Source organism: Octodon degus, unplaced genomic scaffold, assembly GCF_000260255.1.
Source record: "Octodon degus isolate 3935 unplaced genomic scaffold, OctDeg1.0 scaffold00339, whole genome shotgun sequence".
In the NCBI taxonomy this organism is placed as follows: Eukaryota; Metazoa; Chordata; class Mammalia; order Rodentia; family Octodontidae; genus Octodon; species Octodon degus.
In genome coordinates, this window is record NW_004524915.1 from 733,936 (window position 1) to 756,472 (window position 22,537).

The 22,537-nt window shown below is 41.6% G+C and overlaps 1 protein-coding gene across 1 annotated transcript in view; it reads right to left on the reverse strand.

The window, feature by feature from the left end:
• Window positions 1-22,537, reverse strand: part of Ccbe1 (collagen and calcium binding EGF domains 1) — a 316,756-nt gene that overhangs the window by 28,947 nt on the left and 265,272 nt on the right. Inside the window, exons 4-6 of the mRNA XM_004647915.2 lie at window positions 18,385-18,519; window positions 15,870-16,022; window positions 3,139-3,242 (exon numbers count right to left, since the gene is read on the reverse strand). Of these exons, the coding sequence (XP_004647972.1) occupies window positions 3,139-3,242; window positions 15,870-16,022; window positions 18,385-18,519 (392 nt within the window). The remainder of the gene's footprint in view (window positions 1-3,138; window positions 3,243-15,869; window positions 16,023-18,384; window positions 18,520-22,537) is intronic.

Genomic DNA, 22,537 nt, shown 5'->3' on the forward strand with positions numbered 1-22,537 from the left:
ACAATCTATTAAGAAGCCATATACCTGCCTGACATCAAAGGTGAGCAAGTGAAACAGCAGGCTGCAAATGTATTTTTCTGAAACTGCCTTGACCTACAAATTTCTCATGTCTGTCTATCTACCCCTCACCATCTGGCGATCATCCACTGACTTATACTTTTGCCTTGGTTTGTTATTAGACAGTTAAGTGTGCTGGAGGCAGAACTTTATTCCATACTATTGGTGTTTTCTCTTTTTTTCAGTTCACTGTAGGCCACAGTAGGCACTTCCTGAATCATTATTCATTCACTATTGACTACTCACCATGGGGAGAAGTTGCTGGTTTGAGAGTGAAGGGATCCCCGACTCTCCAGGCAGCCACCAAGGAGACTGAACATACCAAGTATTGGTCAATCCAGAACCCACCAAATCTAGGCTTGCTGGGAGTGTCATAGCTCTCTAGAGTTTCCCTCCTCTGAGACTCTCAAACTGCCAACTCAATCTCTGCTGCAGGAACACAGTGACTTTAAAAAAGGTTCAACAAGCTCCTTGGCTCTCATTTTAACTCAGTGCTCCCACAAGACTCAGACTCATTCAAAGTTAAATAACAAGTATTTTAACTATTCTAAGTGCCCTTACTGAATCATCTGTTTTATTTCTGCAGCACAGAAAAAAAATGGAGGAGGTAGATGCACTGGGTTCTGCATTCAATTAAAAATTTTATTGGAAAATAAAGCATAGAACCTGGAAACCCCAATAAACAAACGTATTTCAGTAAATCATCAGAAACCAAACACCCCTTTAATGAATGCTCATTAACAAATAGAACTTTGTCAGTCACTTTATTTCCTTTTCCTGTGTCCCATCCCAGTTTCCTCCCTTCCTCACAAAATTAACCACTATCTTGATTTATATTACTTCTTGTATTAAAAAAATAATTTACCACCCAACAATGCACACCTAGACATTGCAGTTTAGCCTCACTCATTTAATAGATCTTTTAAGTTCCTTGTTTCTTCAGGTTTGTACTTTACTTGTCTTTTCTTTATAATTTATCCCTTGAAGAACTCAGGCCATTTAATGGGGAGTGTTTCCCACAGTTGGAATTCTGCTGACTGTATACTCATGGTGCAGTTGAACATGTTCACACACCATTTAATATTGTGGGGTTGGCCACTGTCCAGGACACCCAGTACTTACTTCTTGGCCAATACTTATTTGGGAAGCTATCCCATGTTTTTTGGGAGCTGAACAGATGGCACTTCCAGCACCAAGATGATATTAGAACCAAGTGATGTCCCAAGTACCAGCACAGAAGTGAGAAGAGCTGCTATTAGGTCTGGTCTTGCCTTTTGGGCAGTTGCTTTACCTCCCTGAGAATATAAGCATCCTTCTTACAGGATTATGGTAACAATTAAATGATATTATGGCTATAAAACTACTTTATGAACTGTAGAATGCAACACATTCCAACGAGTACCTTTAAAAACAAATTGCTTTTCATAATGTTCCATGAATGTCAGTACTAGCTCAGAATTGTCATGATGCATCTGTAGGGAGAATTTGGCATAAGGCCGAGAACAACTCTAGTCCAACCCTACTGCATGAACATTATTGGAGCACTAATATGACCTAAGGGATTTTTATCCATTTAGATCTGTAGCATGGTTTTTGAAGGTGTTTTAAGACAAGCTTTTAAATTTATTTTTAATATTTCTTCTTTGATGGATCATAAAATTTCACCCGGAGGTTAAGGGAAAGTCAGACTTAGCATATGACTTTCTGAACAACTTGTGATATTTAACTCTACTGTTCCTAAAGATCACTCTGACTAGAGAGGATTTCCTTACAGCTTGTGGGTCATTTCCAGGGAAGGAAAGTAAATGTAAACTAACTTTATGCCTTGAGACAATGGATCACCTTCCTTCTCTAAGCCTTGATCCTTTGGAAAATGAAAATTTCCCATGTATTCTTTTTGGGCTCACTCAATAAATAGCAGCATCAATTCAAGCTTAATCTATAGATATTTATGTGAGATATATTTATTTTTATCTCACTGTGTTTTTACTGGCATATAATACAAAGTTTTCCAGCTGGCCTCCTAGTCAGATCACAAGCTATTTAGGTCCTATCTATATTTTACTCTTGTTTATACAATACGTACATATGTGCCTCTACTAAAGTTGAAGTCATCACCAACAAAGCACAAGAGCTCTGCATAGACACTTTTCTTTTTAGTTTGTTGATTTTCTTAACAGGTAGCTGTGGTTCTCATTAGGGGCCAGCTGCTAGTTTGTTGGACATGGAAAAGAGATTTTTTTCCCCATGTTTACCCTTTTGCCCTTTAGAAGAATTGGTCACCAAAGTTAAACAGATTATACACACTTCTTTGATCTACTAAGAGACTTGAGTTGAGGCAATTAAGTAAACAAACCAGTAAGTTTATGTTTCATTGGTGAAAGAACAATTCCAGAGTTGCTGATAAGCTAGCAAATGGACTGACCGCAGGTATATAAAGACCTGTGATCTGGGTCCAGGAGATCATTGAGAAGTTGAATCACCAGATCCATCACAGGGTCCTCACTCACAGTATGATGATGTGACTAGAGAACTTGAATCCTACTAAGCACCATGAAGCCCTTCATAGAGCAAATCAGTCCTCACCCTTGGTGACACCAGGTACCCATGTGGCTGCTTCTCTACATGCACACAGCCCAAAGTACACATTGTTATTTTTAAATATGAAAAAGATATTGCACAAGACCCTAAGGCTACAGGAGTTTAGCAAGAGGGTGCTCTCTATTGTTAGAGCACAGATAAAATAAAATCACATAGTGTGCCCTATGTGCTTCCATGATACTGTACATTCATTTTATAAGAAATTGCAGTAGTCATAGTGTCACCCTCTCTGTGTGCCCCTTATCAGGGTCTATTCTGAGAACCATCTCCTCAGTTCTTTTCTGTCACTGCATTTGGTTGCTTTTAGATGGCCAGCTCAGGAGTAGGAAAGCATCCTGAGTCCAGACCCAGTTGTCATCAACCAGAGTGAATGCGCAATACAGATCATTTATTTTTATATTGACCGTAAGCTTCCCTGCACTTCATTCAGCCAAGTCCTCCTTTTGTTACCCGTCATCGCTCCCACATGTTCAGCAGTACCTTCTGCTTCAGCTGCAGCACCGTCTGCTTCATCTGGTGGAACTCCTTGCATGTGGCACAGCAAGTCCCAGCTTTCCCCATGTTTTCAGACTTCTCCTCGTGCCCTGGGAAAGGAGACACGCTCATTTTGGTCTAGGAAACTGGAGGAAACCCAGACCCAGAGAGAAGGCATCAGAAAGGGCTGTCCTGGGGAGGGGTAGGATATGGGAGGGATTAAATGTTGAGGATGTTTTACTTCTCAGGTTCCTGACAATGTGCCCCAGGGAAGACAGCCCAGAGGTTCCAGGTCTCTTTGGGCTCATGCATTCTTTTTTTTTTTTTTGGAGGCAAATTGTGCCATAAGCAGATTTTTTAATGTGGCTAAACAAAGTTTAAAAAGCAAGTAACAATAATGGAAAGTGTTTCTGGTACAAGCAGTACAAAAAAATAGTGTACGGGTACCTGGATGACACGCCTGTCTTGCAATAGTGCAACTCTGAAGTATATATTTTTGACTGTTCGCAGCCACGCAGAGTTACAGCACCACACTTCCACAACAACATGCTAACAAATCCCAGGAAAGCTACTTTTAAAAAGGCATAACCCAGATGTTCCCTCACTTGAGCAACTCCATCTAAGCTTAGATGTGCAGAAGGGCTGCGATACATCCAGAGCGACCCACATTCATGCATTCCTATTAGGCATCCCAACTATGTAAAAATATGACAAATACCTCTTTTATCGGTGCCTTTCATGAGTGGAAATGGGGACATGGTGCTTTTATCAGGGCCTTTCCAGATGGCAGGCTCTATAAATCTAACATTATTGATGGTGTCCGCAAAATGCCAATGTTCATTTTTACACCGATCCCCAAGGTCAGGCAATAGGAGGGCTCACAAAGTGGGTCTTCAACACCTCTGACCAAGCACCTCCCCATCTTGACAGGGAGCATGGTTGCATGGCATGGGGCCAACAAATGGAAAATAGGGTTAGGGTTAGAAGACAGAAGTGTTAAGACAAGTATTACCAGGAAGCACAGAAGGGCCAGAAGGTGGCATTGCCTGACAGACCCATTTCAATGGAATGGATGAATGACCAGGCTGGAATAGATGGATGTTATTCAACTGTCCTTAGGTACAACAAACCTAGTGGACCAGGAGCCTGTGTCACCTTTCCATACAGGAATCCACCATTTCCTAAAATCAGCACAATCAAACAATTTGACAATTTTGGGGTAGGATAAACCCCCTTAACCAATTTCTAGGCCCTGTTTCAGTTGGATCATATAACTGACATATCTTTAGTTCATGTCTATTATAGACCAGGAAAGTAAGAACAAGAAAAGGAGATGCACTTGCTTTGGGTCTCCCAGAATGCTATGCACAGAGCAGATGCTCACAGGGCCCAGCTGGCCCTTGAGTGGGTGGGTGACATGAAAGAGGCCTGCTATCAGAAGTTCTGTTATAAACACTTTCGAGCCATCTGTAGGCTCCATGAAGATGCTCTGCTGAGTCATCTTTTACACAAAAGGGTCATCAGGATTTTTTGTTCCTTTGTAGAATTATCAGAAGTTGGAGAATCAAGATTAGTGCTGCCCAAAAGACTTGAAGATCCCACTGATACTGAAGTGCACAGCAGGAGAGAAGGCAGTATGAGTGTGGTACGTTCAGATGATCAGGATTTGAATCTCAGCACTGTCATTTAATGCCTTACCAGTTGGGCAAGGCATCTATTCCTTCAGGGGTAAAACGGTAATAGCAGTGGTCACCGGGGCTGTCCTGAAGAGGCAAGGAAATGAGACATGCAGGCCCCAGAGCAATGCCCTGCCTATGGCAGGTGCTCCACATATGGTACTCATGATTATTATTATTTTTTCTGTATTTAGGACAGGGCCTACAGGGTCTCATTACATAGATCCGACTCACAGTGATTCTCTTTTCAGCCTTCCAAGCACTGGGATTATAGGCATGCGCCACCATGCCTATAATCTCAATCACCGTCTCAGCATGCCCCAGGGATGGGGCAGGCATGGCACACAGGGGATGGAACCTGGCTGCTGTGCTCTGCCTAAGCAGGAGCTTTAGTCAGCTGAGCTATCAGGCCGGCCCTTGTACTCCCTCTTATTAGCATTACTTATTGTTACTCTTTCCCTATGCAATTAGAGATGTATGGCAAGGTACTTGACATCATTCTGAGATGATGAAACCTGGGTGTCTCAGAAGGTTTGAGGCTAAGTAAGGGCTCACATCTTGTTTGTACACACACACACCTTGAATACACAACCCATTCAAGGCAATAGGGGCCACCCAATTGCCTTGGAGTTGCAACTCGTCTATGTTAATGTCAATATAGGGATGAAAGTAATCTAATGTACCCTATATTAGCAATTCATTTATACATTAAACAGATGTCTGTCCCTGAATATTTTCAGCCTTAATTAATAATGTGGCCAAGTGTGTCTGGGAAAGTTCTGGGGTGGTGACACCTGATTTTGTTCCAATAAAGTGCAATGTGACTAATTAGCCACATGGGGGCATGCAGCTCTAATTTTTATTGAAGTTGAGTGGTTGACACATACTAAGTATTAGAAATCTAACACCTTAGTATACAATAATCTTAGAAAAACCAAAGAATGTTCCTAAGGTATTTCTTTGGATAGTACTACTGTAAGTGAAAAAGTACTGTAAGTGAACAAGCATATTTTCAAAAGTTAAACGGCAAGTTCATGCTTTAGGGCTGGTGCTCTCAGCCCTGGAGAGGTAGGGGTGAGTGTGTGTGTATGTGTGTGTGTGTGTGTGTGTGTGTGTGTGTGTGTGTAATCCAATGCTCCCTGCCTACTTTTTGGTGGCAGGCAACAGTACCAGCATGTGTTAACAGTCCCTAGGTGGTTCCAAGGTTGAGAACCACTAATCTATAGATTAGTGGAGCTTGAAACTTATATAAAACACCTGGCTGTTTTTGACACTTTGAACTATAGTTAAGTGACACTTGGGATTATGGTCATGTTATCAGAAAATAAACAAAAGGTGAAAAAAAGACTCGTAAGCTAATGACCATGGAGCCAAAATATCCTTACTTTGTCAAAAAATCAGTGCTACAGACTCCCTGGGGTGACCAGGCCGGCTCCAGCTCCATGTGTTCAGAGGGGGAAAATCAAAGTGACTAAATGCATATTAACCACGTCTGTGGACTGTAGCCTCTCAATCACCAGAGGCCGACCTATACCCTTTCTATTCCAGGCTTTTGTTGGGCTTTAAATTCCTCACCCACAATGTTAGAGATATTGGAAAATGCAAACTTTAAAAAACTAGAAGAAAACTAATTTTAGATCACATGTGTTTATACTCAGTAATCACTATATCTTCATAAAAATGACTGTGATGAAATACTGGGCTTATTAATTAATCAAAAGCAGACAAAACTGCTTAGCTGTCTCTGATGCTCCAGAAGGCTAGATTGTTTCTGCCCCTAACATTCCTTATTGTTAAGTCAAATGTTCAGATATGTACTTATTCATCTTTTAGATTTGTTGCAAAATTCTCTGCTTAGAAGGTGTTGAAGCTGGGCATATTTGCAAGTTTCAGTACTCACTTAAAGGACAAACAAAACAAGGACTGTGTTGTGATGAAAGGTTCAAATTCTCAGCACCCAAACTTTTGCTAACACAATTTTGCCCACAACACACCAGACATACATGGAACACTCCACCAATGAGGACTAAAAACAACACAAAAGTAAATAATCTTTTCCTCTCCTGAGCTAGTGTTATATATTTCCCCAAAAGGTTAAAACATACATATACTCTTGTCCAACTCTAAAGAGCCTTTTTGAGTCCTGAGAGGTCTTGACAATTTGATACTTTGATATGCAATCTTAGCTACATTACAGGTATTGTTAAAAAATTAACAATAGGCTTCCTTGGAAAACGTATTTCTAAGTTGTTTATGTTTGCTAGCTCAGGCCATTCCCCACATTTCCATTCCCTTATAAAAACCCCAATTTTTCCTCCCGACTGTGTGATTTCTTTTTGGAGACTGGCTCGCTATCCTGACAGTGCATTTAGTGGTTTAAATAAGTTCTTCCTTTCCTGTCTTCCTTGTCCATTGGTAAACTGTTTTTACCACCTGTGTCACCAGCCCTCTATACCATCTGGCATGGCAGTCTTCACAGAGAATTGTAAGGCTAGGTAACTATTGTGTTAAGATCACATCAAATTTTGAAAAAGATTTTGGAGTGCAAGACAGTCTTCAGAGCTCTTGGAATTTAATACTTTTGTCCAAAGGGGGGGAAACTGAGACAATAAACAGAAATAAAGACTAATAAGCTAATGACTACAAAGCCAACATATCCTTAATTTATCTCCCTGTCAGTAGAGGGGGACAAGCTGGGTCAAATGGGACCCCAATCCTACTTTTTTGATGATCTCCACACTGATTTCCACAGTGGTTGCCCCAGTCAACCCTCCCACCAACAGAAGAAGGGTCCCTTTTCACCCACAGTCCTACCAATATTTGTTGTTGGTTGATTTCTTGACAATAGCCATTCTTTCTGAAATGAGACAGAATCTCAGTGTTGTTTTAATTTGCGTTTCTCAGATGACCAGTGATGTTGAACATTTTTTTCATATATTTATTTGTCTCTTCTACTTCTTCTGAGAAGTACGTATTCATATCAAATGCCCATTTTTTTGGATTGGGTCTTTAAATTAGGGTCTTTTTTGAGTCCTTTATATATTTTAGGTATTAGTCCTTCAAAGAACAGCTGATAAAAATTGTTTTTTTTCCCTCTTTTGGTGTTTTCTTTCGCTGTGCAATAACTTTTTTTTTTAATAAGATGAGATCCCAGTTGTTGATTTTTTTGTGATATTTTCTATATAATTAGTCTTTTGTTCATAAAGTCTTGGTCTATATAAGTGTCTTTTTAAAGAGTTCTGCTTATTCTCTCTCCCAGATTTAGTGTTCCTATTTTAATATTTAGATCTTTAATCTACTTTAGTTTTAGTTTAGCGTACAATGAAAGATATGTGCCTTTCAGTTTTTGTCTACTTATTAGGATGTTGGCTGTTGGTTTGTCATATATGGCTTTTATCAGATTGAGATAAAGGCCATATACTGATTTTCTGGTTTTTTTTTTTTTTTTTTTTTTTTTTTCGGTACTGGGGATTGAACTCAGGACCCTGCGCTTGCCAGGCAAGCACTTATTCTACTGAGCTATCTCCCTGGCCGTGTGTTGGATTTTGTTAAATGCTTTTTCTCCATCTATTGAAATGACCCATTTGATTTTTGTCTTGGGTCTGTCGGTAAGGCGTATCACCTTTACTGGTTTGCATATGTTGAATCCATTTCTGAATCTCTGATCCTGCATGGTCATGGTGTATAATCTTCTTCACGATCTGCTGCATTCTGTTTGTCAGTGTCTTACTCAGGATATTTGCATCTATGTTCATGAGGGAGACTGGCCTGTAGGTCTTTTTTTGTTGTTTTTGGTTCCTTTTCTGGGTTTTGGTATCAAGGGAATGCTTGCTTCCAGGATTGATTTTGGGAGTATTGCTTCCCTTTCAATTTCATTAAAGAATTTGAGAAGTAGTGGCTTCACATCTTCAAATGTCTTTTTTTTGTGTGTGTGATCTCTAAATTTCTAATAGAATTCAGCAGTGAATCTGTCAGGGTTTGGGATTTTTACATTGGTAGGTTTTTAATTACAACCTTCCATTTCATTGACTGAGACATTGGTTTATCCAGAATCTTTATGTCTTGATTCAGCTTTGATAATTCATATGCATTAAGGAATCTGTCCATTTATTTGTGTGTTCCATCGTATTAGAATGCAAGTTCTTGAAGTAGTGGTACTGATGACCTTCTGGATTTCTGCAGGATCTGTTGTAATTACATCCCTTTCATTCCTAATTGAATGGATTTGATTCTTTCCTTTTTTTTTTTTTTTGGATAAGGTTGCTTAAGGGTTTGTCAGTTTCATTTAATCTTTCAAACAACCAACTCTTTGACTCACTGATTCTTTGTATTGTTTTCTTAGTTTCCATTGTATTAAATTCTGTTCTGATATTTATAATTTACTGCCTAGTACGTGCTTTTGGCCTAACTTGTTCTTATTTTACTAGAAGGTAAGATGTTCTACTTGAGGTATAACATTAGATTATTTCAGCTTGTTCTGCTTTACTGATATGGGAATTTATTGCTATACATTTCCCTCCTAAGACTACTTTCACTGCATACCATAAGTTCTAGTATGTTGTACTGGGATTATCATTTAACTGCAGAAACTATATAATTTCCTTTTAATTTAATCTGTGACCCATTGATTTTTCAGGATGTTATTATTTAATTTGTATGTGTTTATGAAGTTGTGATTTCTTTTGACACTGATTCCCAATTTCATTGTATTACAGTCAGATAATATACATGGGATAGTTTCAGTTCTTTTGCATTTACTTAAGGATGTTCTATAGTTACTATGTGGTCTATTTTGGAGACTATCCCATGTGACACTGAGAAGAATGTGTCTTCTGATGTGGGGTGGGATACTCTATAGTCATATACCAAGTTGATTTGTTCAAAAGATTGGTTCAGTTCTGATCTTTGTGGATTTTTGTCTAGTCGATCTATCTGTGACAGTGGGGTATTGAGGTCCCCCATTACAATTGTATTATTGCTTATTTTATTTTTCTTTTTTTTGCTTATTTTATTTTTCATGTTTGTTAATATTTGTTTTGTATAGTTGGGTTCACTGTCTTTGATGCATATATATATATATATATATATATATATATATGATTGTTATCTCTTCCTTTTGGATTGCTTTCTTACTGAAGATGTAGTGACCTTCTTTGTCTCTCTTAATCAGTCTTGGCTTGAAACATACTTTGCCTGCACATAGCTTTTCTGGGTTCCTGTTAAATAGAATATTGTTTTCCATCCTTTGACTTTCAGTCTATGAATTTCTTTTTCAGTTGAAAGTGTTTCTTGTATAGATGTTGTTTCTCGATCAATTATTCTGCCAGTCCGTTTCTTTTGATTTGTGAATTGAGACCATATACACTGATGGTTATAACTGATATGTTTTGATTTATCTTTGTCATGTTACTTTCCTGTTGATTTCTTTTCTTTTCTGTCTAATTACCTGCCTTTCTTGGTAGGTTCATCCTCTTGGGGCTCAGGGAAGTGTAGTCTTCATTATTTCTTTTCAGAGTGTCCTTCAGAATATTCTGGAGTCCTTGTTTGGTGGTCTTAAATTTCTTCATGTGTTGTTTGTCATGAAAGTATCTTATTTTTCTATCAATTATGAAAGATAGTTTTGCAGTGTACAACAATCTGGACTGAAGGGTGTTTTGGGGAGTTTGAAATATTTTGCTCCATACTCTTGATTTAAGGATTTGTGTTGACAAGTCTGCTGTAATTATGATGGGCTGTCCTTTATAAGTGATTCATTTGTCTAATTGCTTTTAATAATCTGTCCTTGTATTGAATTTCTAGAACTCTGACATGCCTTGGGTTTGGTTTTTGTTTATTTTGATCATAGATAATTGGAGTTCTATATGTTAGTTTTATTTGTATGTAAAATTCTTTTTCCCTGCTTTGGAAGTTTTATGCCATTAGTTCTATGAAGTTTTTTTTTTTTATGTGTGTGGTATCTCCTGCCTTTTCACTATTTCCAATCAATCCATGTGATTCTTTGCTTTTCTAGCAGATATTGAATTGACTTTTCATAGTCCCTTACTATAAGAATTCTTTCTTCTCCTGATCATTAACTACACACCTGTCCTGTATATCTGATACTGTGTCCTTACATTGTTTCATTTTTTGGTGTACACTTTCAATAGAATTTTTAATCTCATGGATACCTGACTCAGTCTTTTTCATAGATTCCATTTCTTTCCTATGTTGGGCATATATGTTTCCATCATTTTCCTAAGCTTTTCTTTTTCTTTTTTTTTCCTCTAAACTTTTCTATGTTGTTTTTATCTGTATCTTTTCTAGATTTACTAATCATGTCTTTTATGATGGCCATCATCTCTGAAGTTACCAGAGAAACTATTTCTGATTTGATTGTTTCTAGAGCCTCATTCATTTGCTTTGTGACTTCTACTCTTACTACTTTAGAGGGCCCAGGTGGGTGGCTTTAGGATTATTCTACTTCACTGTACCCTGGGTTTGTCTTTCTAAGACTGGGGGTTGCATCTTTTTTCCCCCCTCCTTCTCCCCGTCCCTTCCCTCCTCCTCCTTCCTCTTCCTCTCCCCCTCCTTCTTTGTCTTTCTCTCTAATTTATTTATAGAGTTTAATTCATGCACTGATACTTTTAAATTGTTTAATAGCTATTGTAATTGCCAGTACTGTGTACTCTCAGGAAATGACTACTCAGAGATGTCTTGCAGATGTGGCTGGCATTTGGTTTTTGAGTCTGTTGCAAGAGTACCTCTTCAATTTTATTGGGGGTGAGAAATAGCTAACTATTTGACCTAGCCCCTGCTTCTTTGGCATTGGCCTATAGCACTGTTAGTGATCCTCAAGCAATCTCAGTATTGTCATACAAGGAAGAGCAACTGATTAGAATAACTGTCCTACAGAAACAAAATATTAGTAATATAGCATCAAACACATCCTAGATATTTTTCCTAGTAAAGTATAAAACCAAACACGATTCTTCTGTATATAGGTGGGCAGCTCAGTGGAGAATAATTACTGAAGATTAAATACTGAGAGAAAAATTACTGAATAATTACTGAAGATTAAATACTGAGAAAAAAATTTCTAAGGTTGCTACCGAGGAAGTGTGATATCAAAGATATTGGTGTTATATCAGGGTTTTTTTTTTTCTAACTGAAATCCTGCATTTAAGGGGGAGGAAAAAGAGAAGGGGAGGGAAGGAGGAGACATGCCCCATCCTAACAGTCACAACAGTGTTACATCATAATAAGTTCCAGCAGCATAATCAACACACAGCTCTTACTCAATTAAGCAGGACGTCTGCCATTTATGTCGCACAACAGGAGCCAAGCGGCTCTCAACATGGCAGCATACAGGGGCACTACTGTTTTCACTGCTTAGATGGGGGACATTCTACAGCAAATCACTCCCCATTGTACTCTGGCCACTCTGTTATGCCTTCCTGGAAACAACACTATTGACTATAAGTCAACCAGAAAGCCTAGTAAGTTTGGCCCCAGAGCTAGGATTTTTGGCACAATTAATTTTGCAATTTATATTTTTTAGGACATCATTGCCTGTGAGATATTTGTTAGATTTCTTAAAATATGTTCTGAAACTCAGTTTTCATCAAAGTTAAGTATATTTTCTTTTTTGACTGTTAATTTCTTTGAGCTTTTAGTGCACTTGGATTGTGAGCCCTGGTGTAGATGCAGAAATGCACGCTTCCTCAAATGTCTGAGTACAGGAGTGTAAGACAGAAATAGCACTAACATCTCACGTGTCCCCACAAGTCCTGCAGAATATAATGTGGGGGAATGTTGTGACAAATGGCTGAGAAAAAGCCAACTTTATATGTATCATTAAAGAATGTACGAAAAGATGCAAATATATCTTCCTTATAATATTGCCGTCCTCATTTTTCACTGAATTCTCAGCCATGGACGCCAAACTGATCACCTTGACCTCTTGTACTTGTCAGAAACTGTTTGAAAGCTTTCAAGAAGTACAATGTGCTTCTCAGGGAATAAAGCAGGTGAGTTCTTCATAATCACTTCACACATTAATCTCTTTGCTACTTTCAAAGATGCTATGAGACCAGCACACGTTTTCTCCTCCAGGCTTCCTGGCCCCACCCACCCTGCTGGGTGTACCCTCCACGGTGGAGTCATCAGAGTGCCTTTGCAAGTCAGACTTTGCCACTGCACTCTGAGTTGGAGCATCTCCAGGCTAGCACATGGCAGAAAGCTCGTATGAGGCTACTGCCCTGGGCATTGAAGAGGAGTATGGTGAAGAAGCTAAGAACTCCTGAAGGAGGTGGAGGCCACCTGAGACCCGGAACAAGCAAACTGAGCATATAAAGCCTTTCATTAGTGTCTGCAATTCTCTCTGGGCTTTCTGGTTGCTGCTAGTTATGGTTGATCTTGCCACAGACATTCCACCCTATCAGGTGGAGGCTCCTTGCAGAAGAAGCCAAGTCCTACTGTTTGTAGTCCACCCCCAACATGGTCTCCTGTCCTGATAGCCAGTGGCGAGGGCTTGTTGCTGCTGTTTCTGGAGGTTAGGCTCTTGGTTGAGTTGTTCCACTGTCCCTTTATACCTTCATAAGGGTATTACTTCTACACACAAAGATGAAGGGAAGATGCACTGTACGTACTTGCCTAGTTGGACACGCCATAACCCACCATGCACAAGCAACTAGAAATTCCTTTCTAAAATGAAAAATAAAAAACCTGCTTTCTTGAGACTAATTTTCAAGTGGGATCACAAGGTAATAGATCAGTGGCTAAAAAGCTGTACCTAACTCTTGAATGAGATTCTTCTTTTCAACAAAGGACACAGTCTAAGGTAAGCTACACATCCTTGTGTGTCTCTCCTCTGCCTGAAGGACAACCTGCTGTCATCTTAATTTTGGATTAAAAACCCCACAGCTTGTATTTTTTCTCAGTCTGCCCCTTTGCTCCGGAGACCACTAACTCTTGCTTTAAGATCACTCTGAATGGACAGGCTTTGCATGCTTCAAACTTCCAAAGTGCCCCCATGCCCAGCCCACTAGCTTGTCCACGTGATCCCCAACCGCCCAGTCCTGAGTTTGCCCTACATAGCTATTGCGCACTTACTTCTAATGCAAGGCAGCCTCCTCATGGCTCAACCTAGTTGTTCCTTTGAATTTCACTTTGTAGTTTTCCATCATGAGGCAGCTGGTCCCCAGCTGTGGGCTGCCTTCCACCCCTTTTGAAGCTGGGGCTCCATCTCATGAGTGTCCTGATGATTTTGACTTGTTCCTCTCTCTGCAGTGCAGGCTTGTGGGATTGTCCCTAAGAAACTGCTCCCCTCCCAGAACCGGCCCAGCCTTCAACCCTTTCTTGACCATGTCCCAGACATGTTCCCCTCTGAGGGAAGCGAGATGCCAGCTGAGCTCTGAGCCTGGGAAATGATGTGAGCTCCCTGGTCTTCAGTGGGGTGCAGGGGACCCCGTCACATATGGCTTGGCCTCAGGTTCTCTAGAGTGACCTAGGACTTTTGCTCCAGGGAACTCATCTGCCAACCATGGTCCGCAGAGACTACGTTGCTTCAAAGTTCATCCTGGTTAGAAGCCCTCCATAAGGCCCAAATCTTAAGTTTTGAAACCAGGTAGGAACTTTTATGTTCTAGAGAGGTTGGAGTTGGTTCTTAAGTGAATGAGGTGATAGTTTGCTTCCCTAGACACTTGTGGAGTATTTGACATCAGTTTTGGGGCTCTTTCTGCTTCTCTCCCTCATTGTTTTTAAAAACCAAATTAAAAACAAATATTCTGGGTATGGTGGAACATGCCTGTAATTCCAGCACTTGGGAGGCTGAGCCAGGAGGATCTCCATGAGTTTGATGCCAGCGTGGGATACACAGTGAGTTCAAGTCAACCTGAACTATACAGCAAGACCAAAAAGAAAAAACAAAATTAAACCAGCACTGAGACTGATCAGATGCCCGAGCAGCCAGACATCTCCTCTGAAGCTAGCTGGCAGGATGTAAGTCAGCTTCTCAGCTCTGTGCTGAAGGACCAGCGTTAGAAATTGTTTTCAGCTGATTGTGGATTAATACTTTCCCAAAATACAAAATGAGCTGCTTAAAAACTCAGACATAAAACACAGACATACATTTTTGGATTTAAATAAAAGTACTCTATTGTTATACAAACTTTTTTTTGTGGCCAGCTCAGCCTGTCCTGGGGGTGGGTGGGGCTGCACGACGTGGTGTCGGGGATTGGACTGTGGTCCCTGCACTTGCCTAAGCTTGCCTACACACTTTAAGACCACTGAGCTATCTCACTAGCCCTATGATACAAACTTCTAAATACTCTCAATTTCTGCTGTTTCCCAATCAATTAAATAGTGCATAGACAGGCACAGAACATGTGCTCCAGTTTGAGTAGTGCTCATGAAGAGAGGTGCAAATGTTTACATGGAAATCTTTCATATTTGCAGGTCAGCCCATTTTCTGTGACAGGGCACAGTGCTTCTGCCTCTTCTCTGCTCATCCCACTTTGCTCTAAATATTAACCAACACCCACCAACTCTGCGTTAAACACTCTGCTTGTCTCCATCCTACTGCAGCTCACAACCACTGAAGGGAATGGGCATCGCTTCTGTACACCATCATTCTGTATGTCATCTCCCTGCCACAAGTGCCACCCTTCCTGCCCACTCTTTTCTGAGGAGCCTTGCTGGGCTCACAAGTGCCTATAGATAACATGCATGTTACATATAATGCATATCATGTGCATATAATGCAGTACATATAACATACATCATGTGCATATAATGCAGTACATATAACATACATAACACTAAAATATATAATTGCTATATATAATAGGATATATAATTATATTTATATGTAATGATATATATGTGCTTAAAATCTTACAATATACAAAATATATTGCATGTGTACATGTATTATAATGTACTTATCTAACATAACGCAAAACAGTACAATTACAGATAAAATTATGTAATTATATCTGTGTAATATATATACACCTTTGAACTGAAAATAAACAATAATGTAACATGCATGCAGTTGGGGGTACTTCTGCTGGCCCCACTTACCAGTGTCATTGGGGTACTTGTCACCCCTGGTGCATGTCCTCCCGTCCTCTGTGAGGATGTACCCTTCCCGGCACTCACAGCGGTAGCTGCCCACAGTGTTGGTGCAGATGTGTGCACACAGGGTCTGGTTGCTGGTGGCACACTCATCAATATCTGGATTGAATCCAATGCAGAGAACACTCAGTTTCACAGAAGTCACTTCAAATCCAGCAGATGACAGTGGGCTTGGCCCCTCTGCTAATTTCTGCAAAGGACACTGTCAGATCTTCACCAGAACAGCCTGGAATAAGGTCAGGTGTGGGAAATGTGAACCAGCATGACATCAGCATCAGGGCCAAGAACTGTTATTAAGGACATGGTGGGTGGTGTCCCTGACTGTCCTGTGGCTTGTTGTAGGCTCTACTAGCCTTCAGAGAGCTCTCCTGGAAAACGATGAAGCAGCCTGCCCTGGGCGCTTCCCAAGACTCCTCTGAGGACAGAATGAACATCAGTTGATGGCAAGACAATTGGAGAAGCAGACCTTAAATTGGTGGCTTTTCCCAAGTAGCCCAGGGTGCTGAGGCTTAACCATTATGTGTGTAGGTTCCAAACACCATGATGGTGACCCAAAGGTCACTCAGAAATGGCTCCTTCCTAGTGAAGACATACAATTGTACTTGGCAAAAGCTGCTCCTTTTAAAACAACTTTTATTTTTATTTATTTATTTGGTGCAGGGTCTCACTACACATCTGGGACTCCTGTCTCAGCCTCTCCAGAGCTGGGATTACAGGTGTGCACCACCATACACAGTTGTGAGGTTCCGGTGTGGCATGGCATGTGGTACTGGGGCTCGAACCCAGGTTCTTGTGCTTGTCAGGCAGGCATTTAGACCAGTGAGTTATCTCCCCATCCCCAAAAGCTGCTTCTAATAAAAGAAACATAGCCGAGCTAGATGGAAGGGAGAAAGGTTTCCCCAGGAAATCTTCTTCACCATGACCCAGACAGACCCCTTACGGGCTGTGGAAATGAGCCATGAGATCATCAAACAAGTAACCAGTGCAAGTCTGTGCTCACCATGCACATCACAGACTTGGTCCCTTGCTCCATGGGGGGAAAACAAAAGCAAGGACTGGGTTCATTTCCTGTTCACTGGCTCAAGATGCCAAGTTGCCCCAGACTGTGAACATGTGGTGGGGAGACAGTGCGGCCCTGCACTTGAGGATGCCAAGGCCTTCCCAGCCACTCCCTGGACGACCTGCCAAGGACCCGCTCTGGCAGGCCCCGGGTGTGCTAGGGAGAGTATGGTCACTCAGGCGCTCCCCTCACGGTCCATACCATGCCAACACAGGCAGCCTGGGGGTCCTTTGGCTTGATGCTTCTCTGCATTCTCTCAGCTATCTGTCTCCAGGTGTCCCTGACCTTAACTGTTCTGTGAGGCTGCCAGACAGAAGACATTTTTGGGTAACTGAAAACAAGTTCTGCTTCTCCTCAAACCTCAACTGACAGGAACACAGCCCAGTAGCTTCCTCAGTCCCAGTGCTTCCCATTCATATGAAGAGTGGGGGATCCTGTTTCCACCACTTGGCACTCTTGATTCCATTCTTTATCAGCGTGAGGGTGCCATTCCCCAGTGCTGTCAGGGGGAAATCAGGGAACTTATGATTAGACCTTCCATTAAATGGCCTTCCCTGAGCCCATTCTGGGGCAGAGAGGGAAGGCTGCTCATTGTGCTAGATTCTCACGTGGCTCCAGCTCAGTTCATTATCTGGAGCTCATCTGAGCACAAGAATCATTGGATATTTGTAAAAATGCACGTTCCCAGACCCAACTGCAGAGCTAGTGAGGCCAGGAGGCTAGGATGTGTCAATTAAAGCAAGGATCAAACTTCTGATAAAAATTAGCCAAGGCCCAGCCACACGCTGTAACATGACTGCTGGGAACCATGAGCCCCAAACCTGCCTGAGAAACCTCACAAGTGCACAGTGGGAAAGTGCAGGCAGTGAGGGCAAAGGGCGCAAGCTGGTGGCCACTGGCGGAGGCTGGACTATTTGCTCAGCTGCTACCCAGGTGGTTGGCTGCAGCTCCTTTTGAATTGCTTCCAACCTGCCTGCCACACAGGGACACTTCCGCTTTCCCAGTCATCTTCTGAGAATGCTTAGTCTCCTTTCGTTCAGTGTTTTTGGATGTCTGACCATTATATTCTATTTCACACTATTCTGGTTTACATTTGGCAATGTTCCTCTTTTTTAGCTGCTGTCACTCACTTCTGGTTAGGTTTTTGCTCAGTACCAGCTCCCTGAAGAATTCCTTGGATACAGTTTGATAGCTATGGATGAAAGGCAGTGAGAGACTATATGTAAGATAAGGCCAAAAACAATTCCATGTAATAAATGTGAGGGTACAAAGGGAGGAATCAAAGAGGAGAGTCCCTCCTCTGAGCTCCTCCTGTCCATGGAGAAGGTCCAACAAAGGACAGAGCTATCTGAACAAAGCTTGTCCTCCTGAGCTGGAAAATAATGTGCATTGCCAACACACCCAGGCAGTATGGCTTCTCTCGCTTCCGGTGTCTTTCCCGGTCATATCGGTATCCTGGGTAACAAGTACACAGCACTCGGCCGAAGTTATCTGTACACTGCTGTTCACAGGGAGCCTCAGCACAGACATCATAATCTGCAAAAAAAAAAAAAGTGTGAACTCACATCAACCACAGGAGGAGTCAATTACCTCGGCCCTGGCCTGGAACGGACTTTCTGAGCTGTACCGCACTCAAGGTCAAGTATGAAGTGTGAACAACTCCAGTCAGAAGAGCTTTAACTCTTGCAAGCCCTGGAAGCTTCTTCAACTACTGTAATGGTAACTTGATGTACAGTGTTCAGGTTGTTAAAAGCAAACACGACTGGTGCTGCTGTTCCTTAGGTCACCTCATTCCCTTTGGTCCTTGTCACTCTCCAGGGGACAAAGATGCGTTACCTGGGATTCCCTGGGGACCTGTTTTGTCTTTCTCACCACATGACATAGAGTTCCTTCCAGCAGGAGAAAGGTCATCTCTGATGATAATGTATATATAAAAATGTGAGAGCAAGAGCTAGGAGTTAGGCTTAGAGAGTATGAGGGAGGCTTTGAAAGGGGAAGGTGAGAGTTTGCAGAGTGATGGTGCTATTGCAATATTATAGGTCTGCATGGGTTGGGGGAGACATTAACCAAGGAGGCAGAGGAAGGGCTGAGTAAATTCACATCGTTAGAGATCTCATGCTAGCCCAAGGTCTGTGCACATTTGGGTGGGTGCTCTATTACTTGTAAAGAATTAGGGCATCTGCTCCTCTCAGTTTCTATGAACTAATATTTAATGAGCCTCTGAAGAGACTTTGGCTCTAAGTCAACAGCTCAGGCTGAACATTTGCTCCCAGACCAGACCCAGCATCTCATTAATCACTGCATTATCTCCCCAGGTGCTGACAGATGAACTCTTCCTGGACGCAGTGCAGGCCTGGCTCTGCTGTGCAGCACATGAAGGTAAACAGGTGGCCTGTCATGCACTGATGCAGGCGAGGTCACTAGGACAGGATTATGCCATTCTCACTAGGCCCTAGAAAGCTGCCTTTGCTACAAAGCCCTTCCTGCACCATTCCAAGCCTGCCTCTTTGGGTCCTACTCAACACTCCAAACTGTCTCTGGTTAAATATGTCATCCTCAATTAACAGTCAGCTCTAGGCCACCGAGTTCTGTGCTCCTTTTGCTCAAGAACAAGGACTTGGCATGGCCAGTAAGACGCTGCCTTATCCTACTATCACCACCATGGAGCCAGGGAAGGAGGGAAAGGCAGAGGGGCTAAGCACCTGCGGTCACTCTGCTCCCCAGCAAGTCCTGCTTCTCAAAGTTGCAGTTCCCAGTCTCCCCTGCCATGCCTGCTTCCCTGGGCCTCCTCTTCTGACTGCTTTCACATTCACCTCTCTAAACAGTCAGCTTGCATTGCTTTTCTGTTACTTTAAGCACTCAAAGTTGGTTTCCAGCTATGTGGAAGAGACGCATTTCAGCTTTTTCATCGTTTCCTATCCTCAGCCATCTAAACACCACACACTTTCTATTCTTCCATCTAGCCAATACTTTTATTAAAATTTTAGTTCATTTAATCTTTAGCATTTGTATTATCATGATGACATAAAAGCTTTTCTTGGGGCTGGGGAGATAGCTCAGTGCTCTAAGTGCCTGCCTGGCAAGCCCAAGGACCCGGGTTCGATCCCTGGCGCCACATGCTGTGCTGGCCCAGGAACCCTGGGCATGCCATGCTGGCTTATAAAACGGGGTACAGAGGTGCATGCCTGTAATCCCAGCACTGGGAAGACTGAGACAGGAGGATCACTATGACTCTGAGCTGCATAGCAAGACCCTGTACTAAATAAATAAATAAATACATACATAAATAAAAATGTTTTAAAAAAGGCTCTTCTTCACTGAGTGTGGTGTGGAAGTATAGTTTAGTGACTTTCCCTTTTGACATTATCTTATATATTTTGGGGTGCCAGTTATTTAACTTGGTCTATTAGCTTCAGACTCACCTGGCCTACTTTCCTGGGTTACTTTATGACATGGGACTTTGACAGTGATATTTCTTCTTGCCACCTGCCAGCCTACAAAATGCCGATAATAAGGGTGCAGGACTTTCCTGTACCATATAATGTCCCTACTTGTCTCTCCAGTCTATTCATGGGACATTGAAAATAGTGCAAAGAAGCCCCTTACACACAGCTTTACTGAGAGTGACCTGGTTGGTATGTCACAATGCCGGCTTGAGATGTTTTCCCTAGGTTGTCTACTGTGTCCAGAAACGTGTCCAAATCCTTGCCTGAGAAAGTAAGTCATTCTGGAGCTCAGGGGAAGGGAAAAGCCTGAGCGTCTGGACTTACAGTGTGTGAGCATTTACTGGGTGCTTCCGGGGTCAGTGTCAGACACTCACCCTCACCCCTGACTGTCCTCCCCCAATCCCAAGAGGCCCTGCTCTATCCCTCTGAAGACTGAATCTTTTGCCTGTTGTGGATTGGGCAATATTCTGGCTATGCGGCCTACAGGACACGATCTGAGAGTACAACTTCTTCCTAGGCTTTTAGGCAAACCTATTTTGTTGCCATTTCCAACCCCATTCTGTTTTTCTTAGCTTTTTGATTTAGTATAAACTCATTAGCTTCTTAATGCTCACTTGCACTGGCCAAGGGCTTACTGTTCCTACTCTGCTAAGTACTGACCACCTTCCGATCTATTTTCCAGCTTCCGAGATTTTGTCGCTGTTCTTTCCTCTTCCTTCCTTTATGACTTTGTGGTATTCTTTTTAATTTTTTCCCCATTATGTGAAGTTTCTGGTAGAAGTACAGTTAATAACTATTCAGCCCTCCAATTTTGATTCTGTTTTTCTAAAGCGCTATCAACTTTCTCACTACGAAGCTTTTATCTTTGAAATGTATCTAGTTTCTATGCTTTGTGTCCTACTTCTTTGGCACCATTCTAACTCAGATCTTCAGACTCTCCCATCTGCACAGGATTCTCAAGCCTTTACAAGCATTCCACGTAACACTTTCTGACTAACCTTCTAAGTGCTGTATATATCACCTCTGCTCCAAAACCTCTAAGCTCAATATAGGTCCAACATACCTAATCTGAAAATATGAAATCTAAAACTATTTGAGCATTTCAGATTTTCATGTTAGAGATGCTTAACCTGTAAATTCTACACATATATTACAAAATACTGAAATTATAAAACACGTCTGGTCCCAAGTATGCTATATAAGGGCTACTGAGCCTGTACTAAACAACACCAAACCTTCATGGTCTACTCTTACATTTGAAGTCTTCCATTATATTCCTTGAGATATTTTTTTCTAACTTCCAGCTCCTTGGACTTCAGAAACCCAACCTCTCTTCTTCATCTTTGATCAAAAAACATCTTTTTTTATTTCCATGCTTTTTAAAAAATGATTTTCTTGTTAATACAGGGTCTCACTATGCAGTTCGCACTCATAATAATCCTCCTGTCTCAGCTTCCCCAATGCTGGGATTATAAGCATATACCACTGTGCCTGGTTTTGGGGCCAGCTCAGAGTGCCCAATGTTCCAGAGTTGGCAAGACATGTGGTACCAGGAATCGAACTTGGGACTTTGCGCTTGCAAGGCAGGCACTGACTGCTAAGCTATCTCCCCAGCCCTATCTCCAGGGCTTTTGTCTATTGTTTTCACATCTAGCAATGTCCAATCGATACTTCAATCTGTACTCCCACACTTTATAATTATTGATATCCTATCTAGTATTTCAAGTGCCACTGTGAATGTTCCCCACCCTCAGCCTGCCTTGATCTCATCAGCTAAGGCTTTGTCCTTTCCACACTCACAGGACTTCAGCCCCTTTTAAACTCATATGCTCTGCCTTGTGTAAAAAATGCCTGCCCTCCCAATTTGCTGCTATCTCTGTAACATTGGGCTCCTTAAGCTTCTATTTCCTTCCCTGTAAAATACTGACAACAGTAATACCTACTTCATGCTGTTTTTTTTTTTTTTTAATATATCTTTCCTTTCAGATTTTATTTACTCTTTGAGGTTCTTATACTGGTGAGACAATATGATGTTTGCACATGGGGATCTGATTTATTTCACTTATGAGTATATTTGCATCCATTTATCTATAAAAACCTCCAGTTTG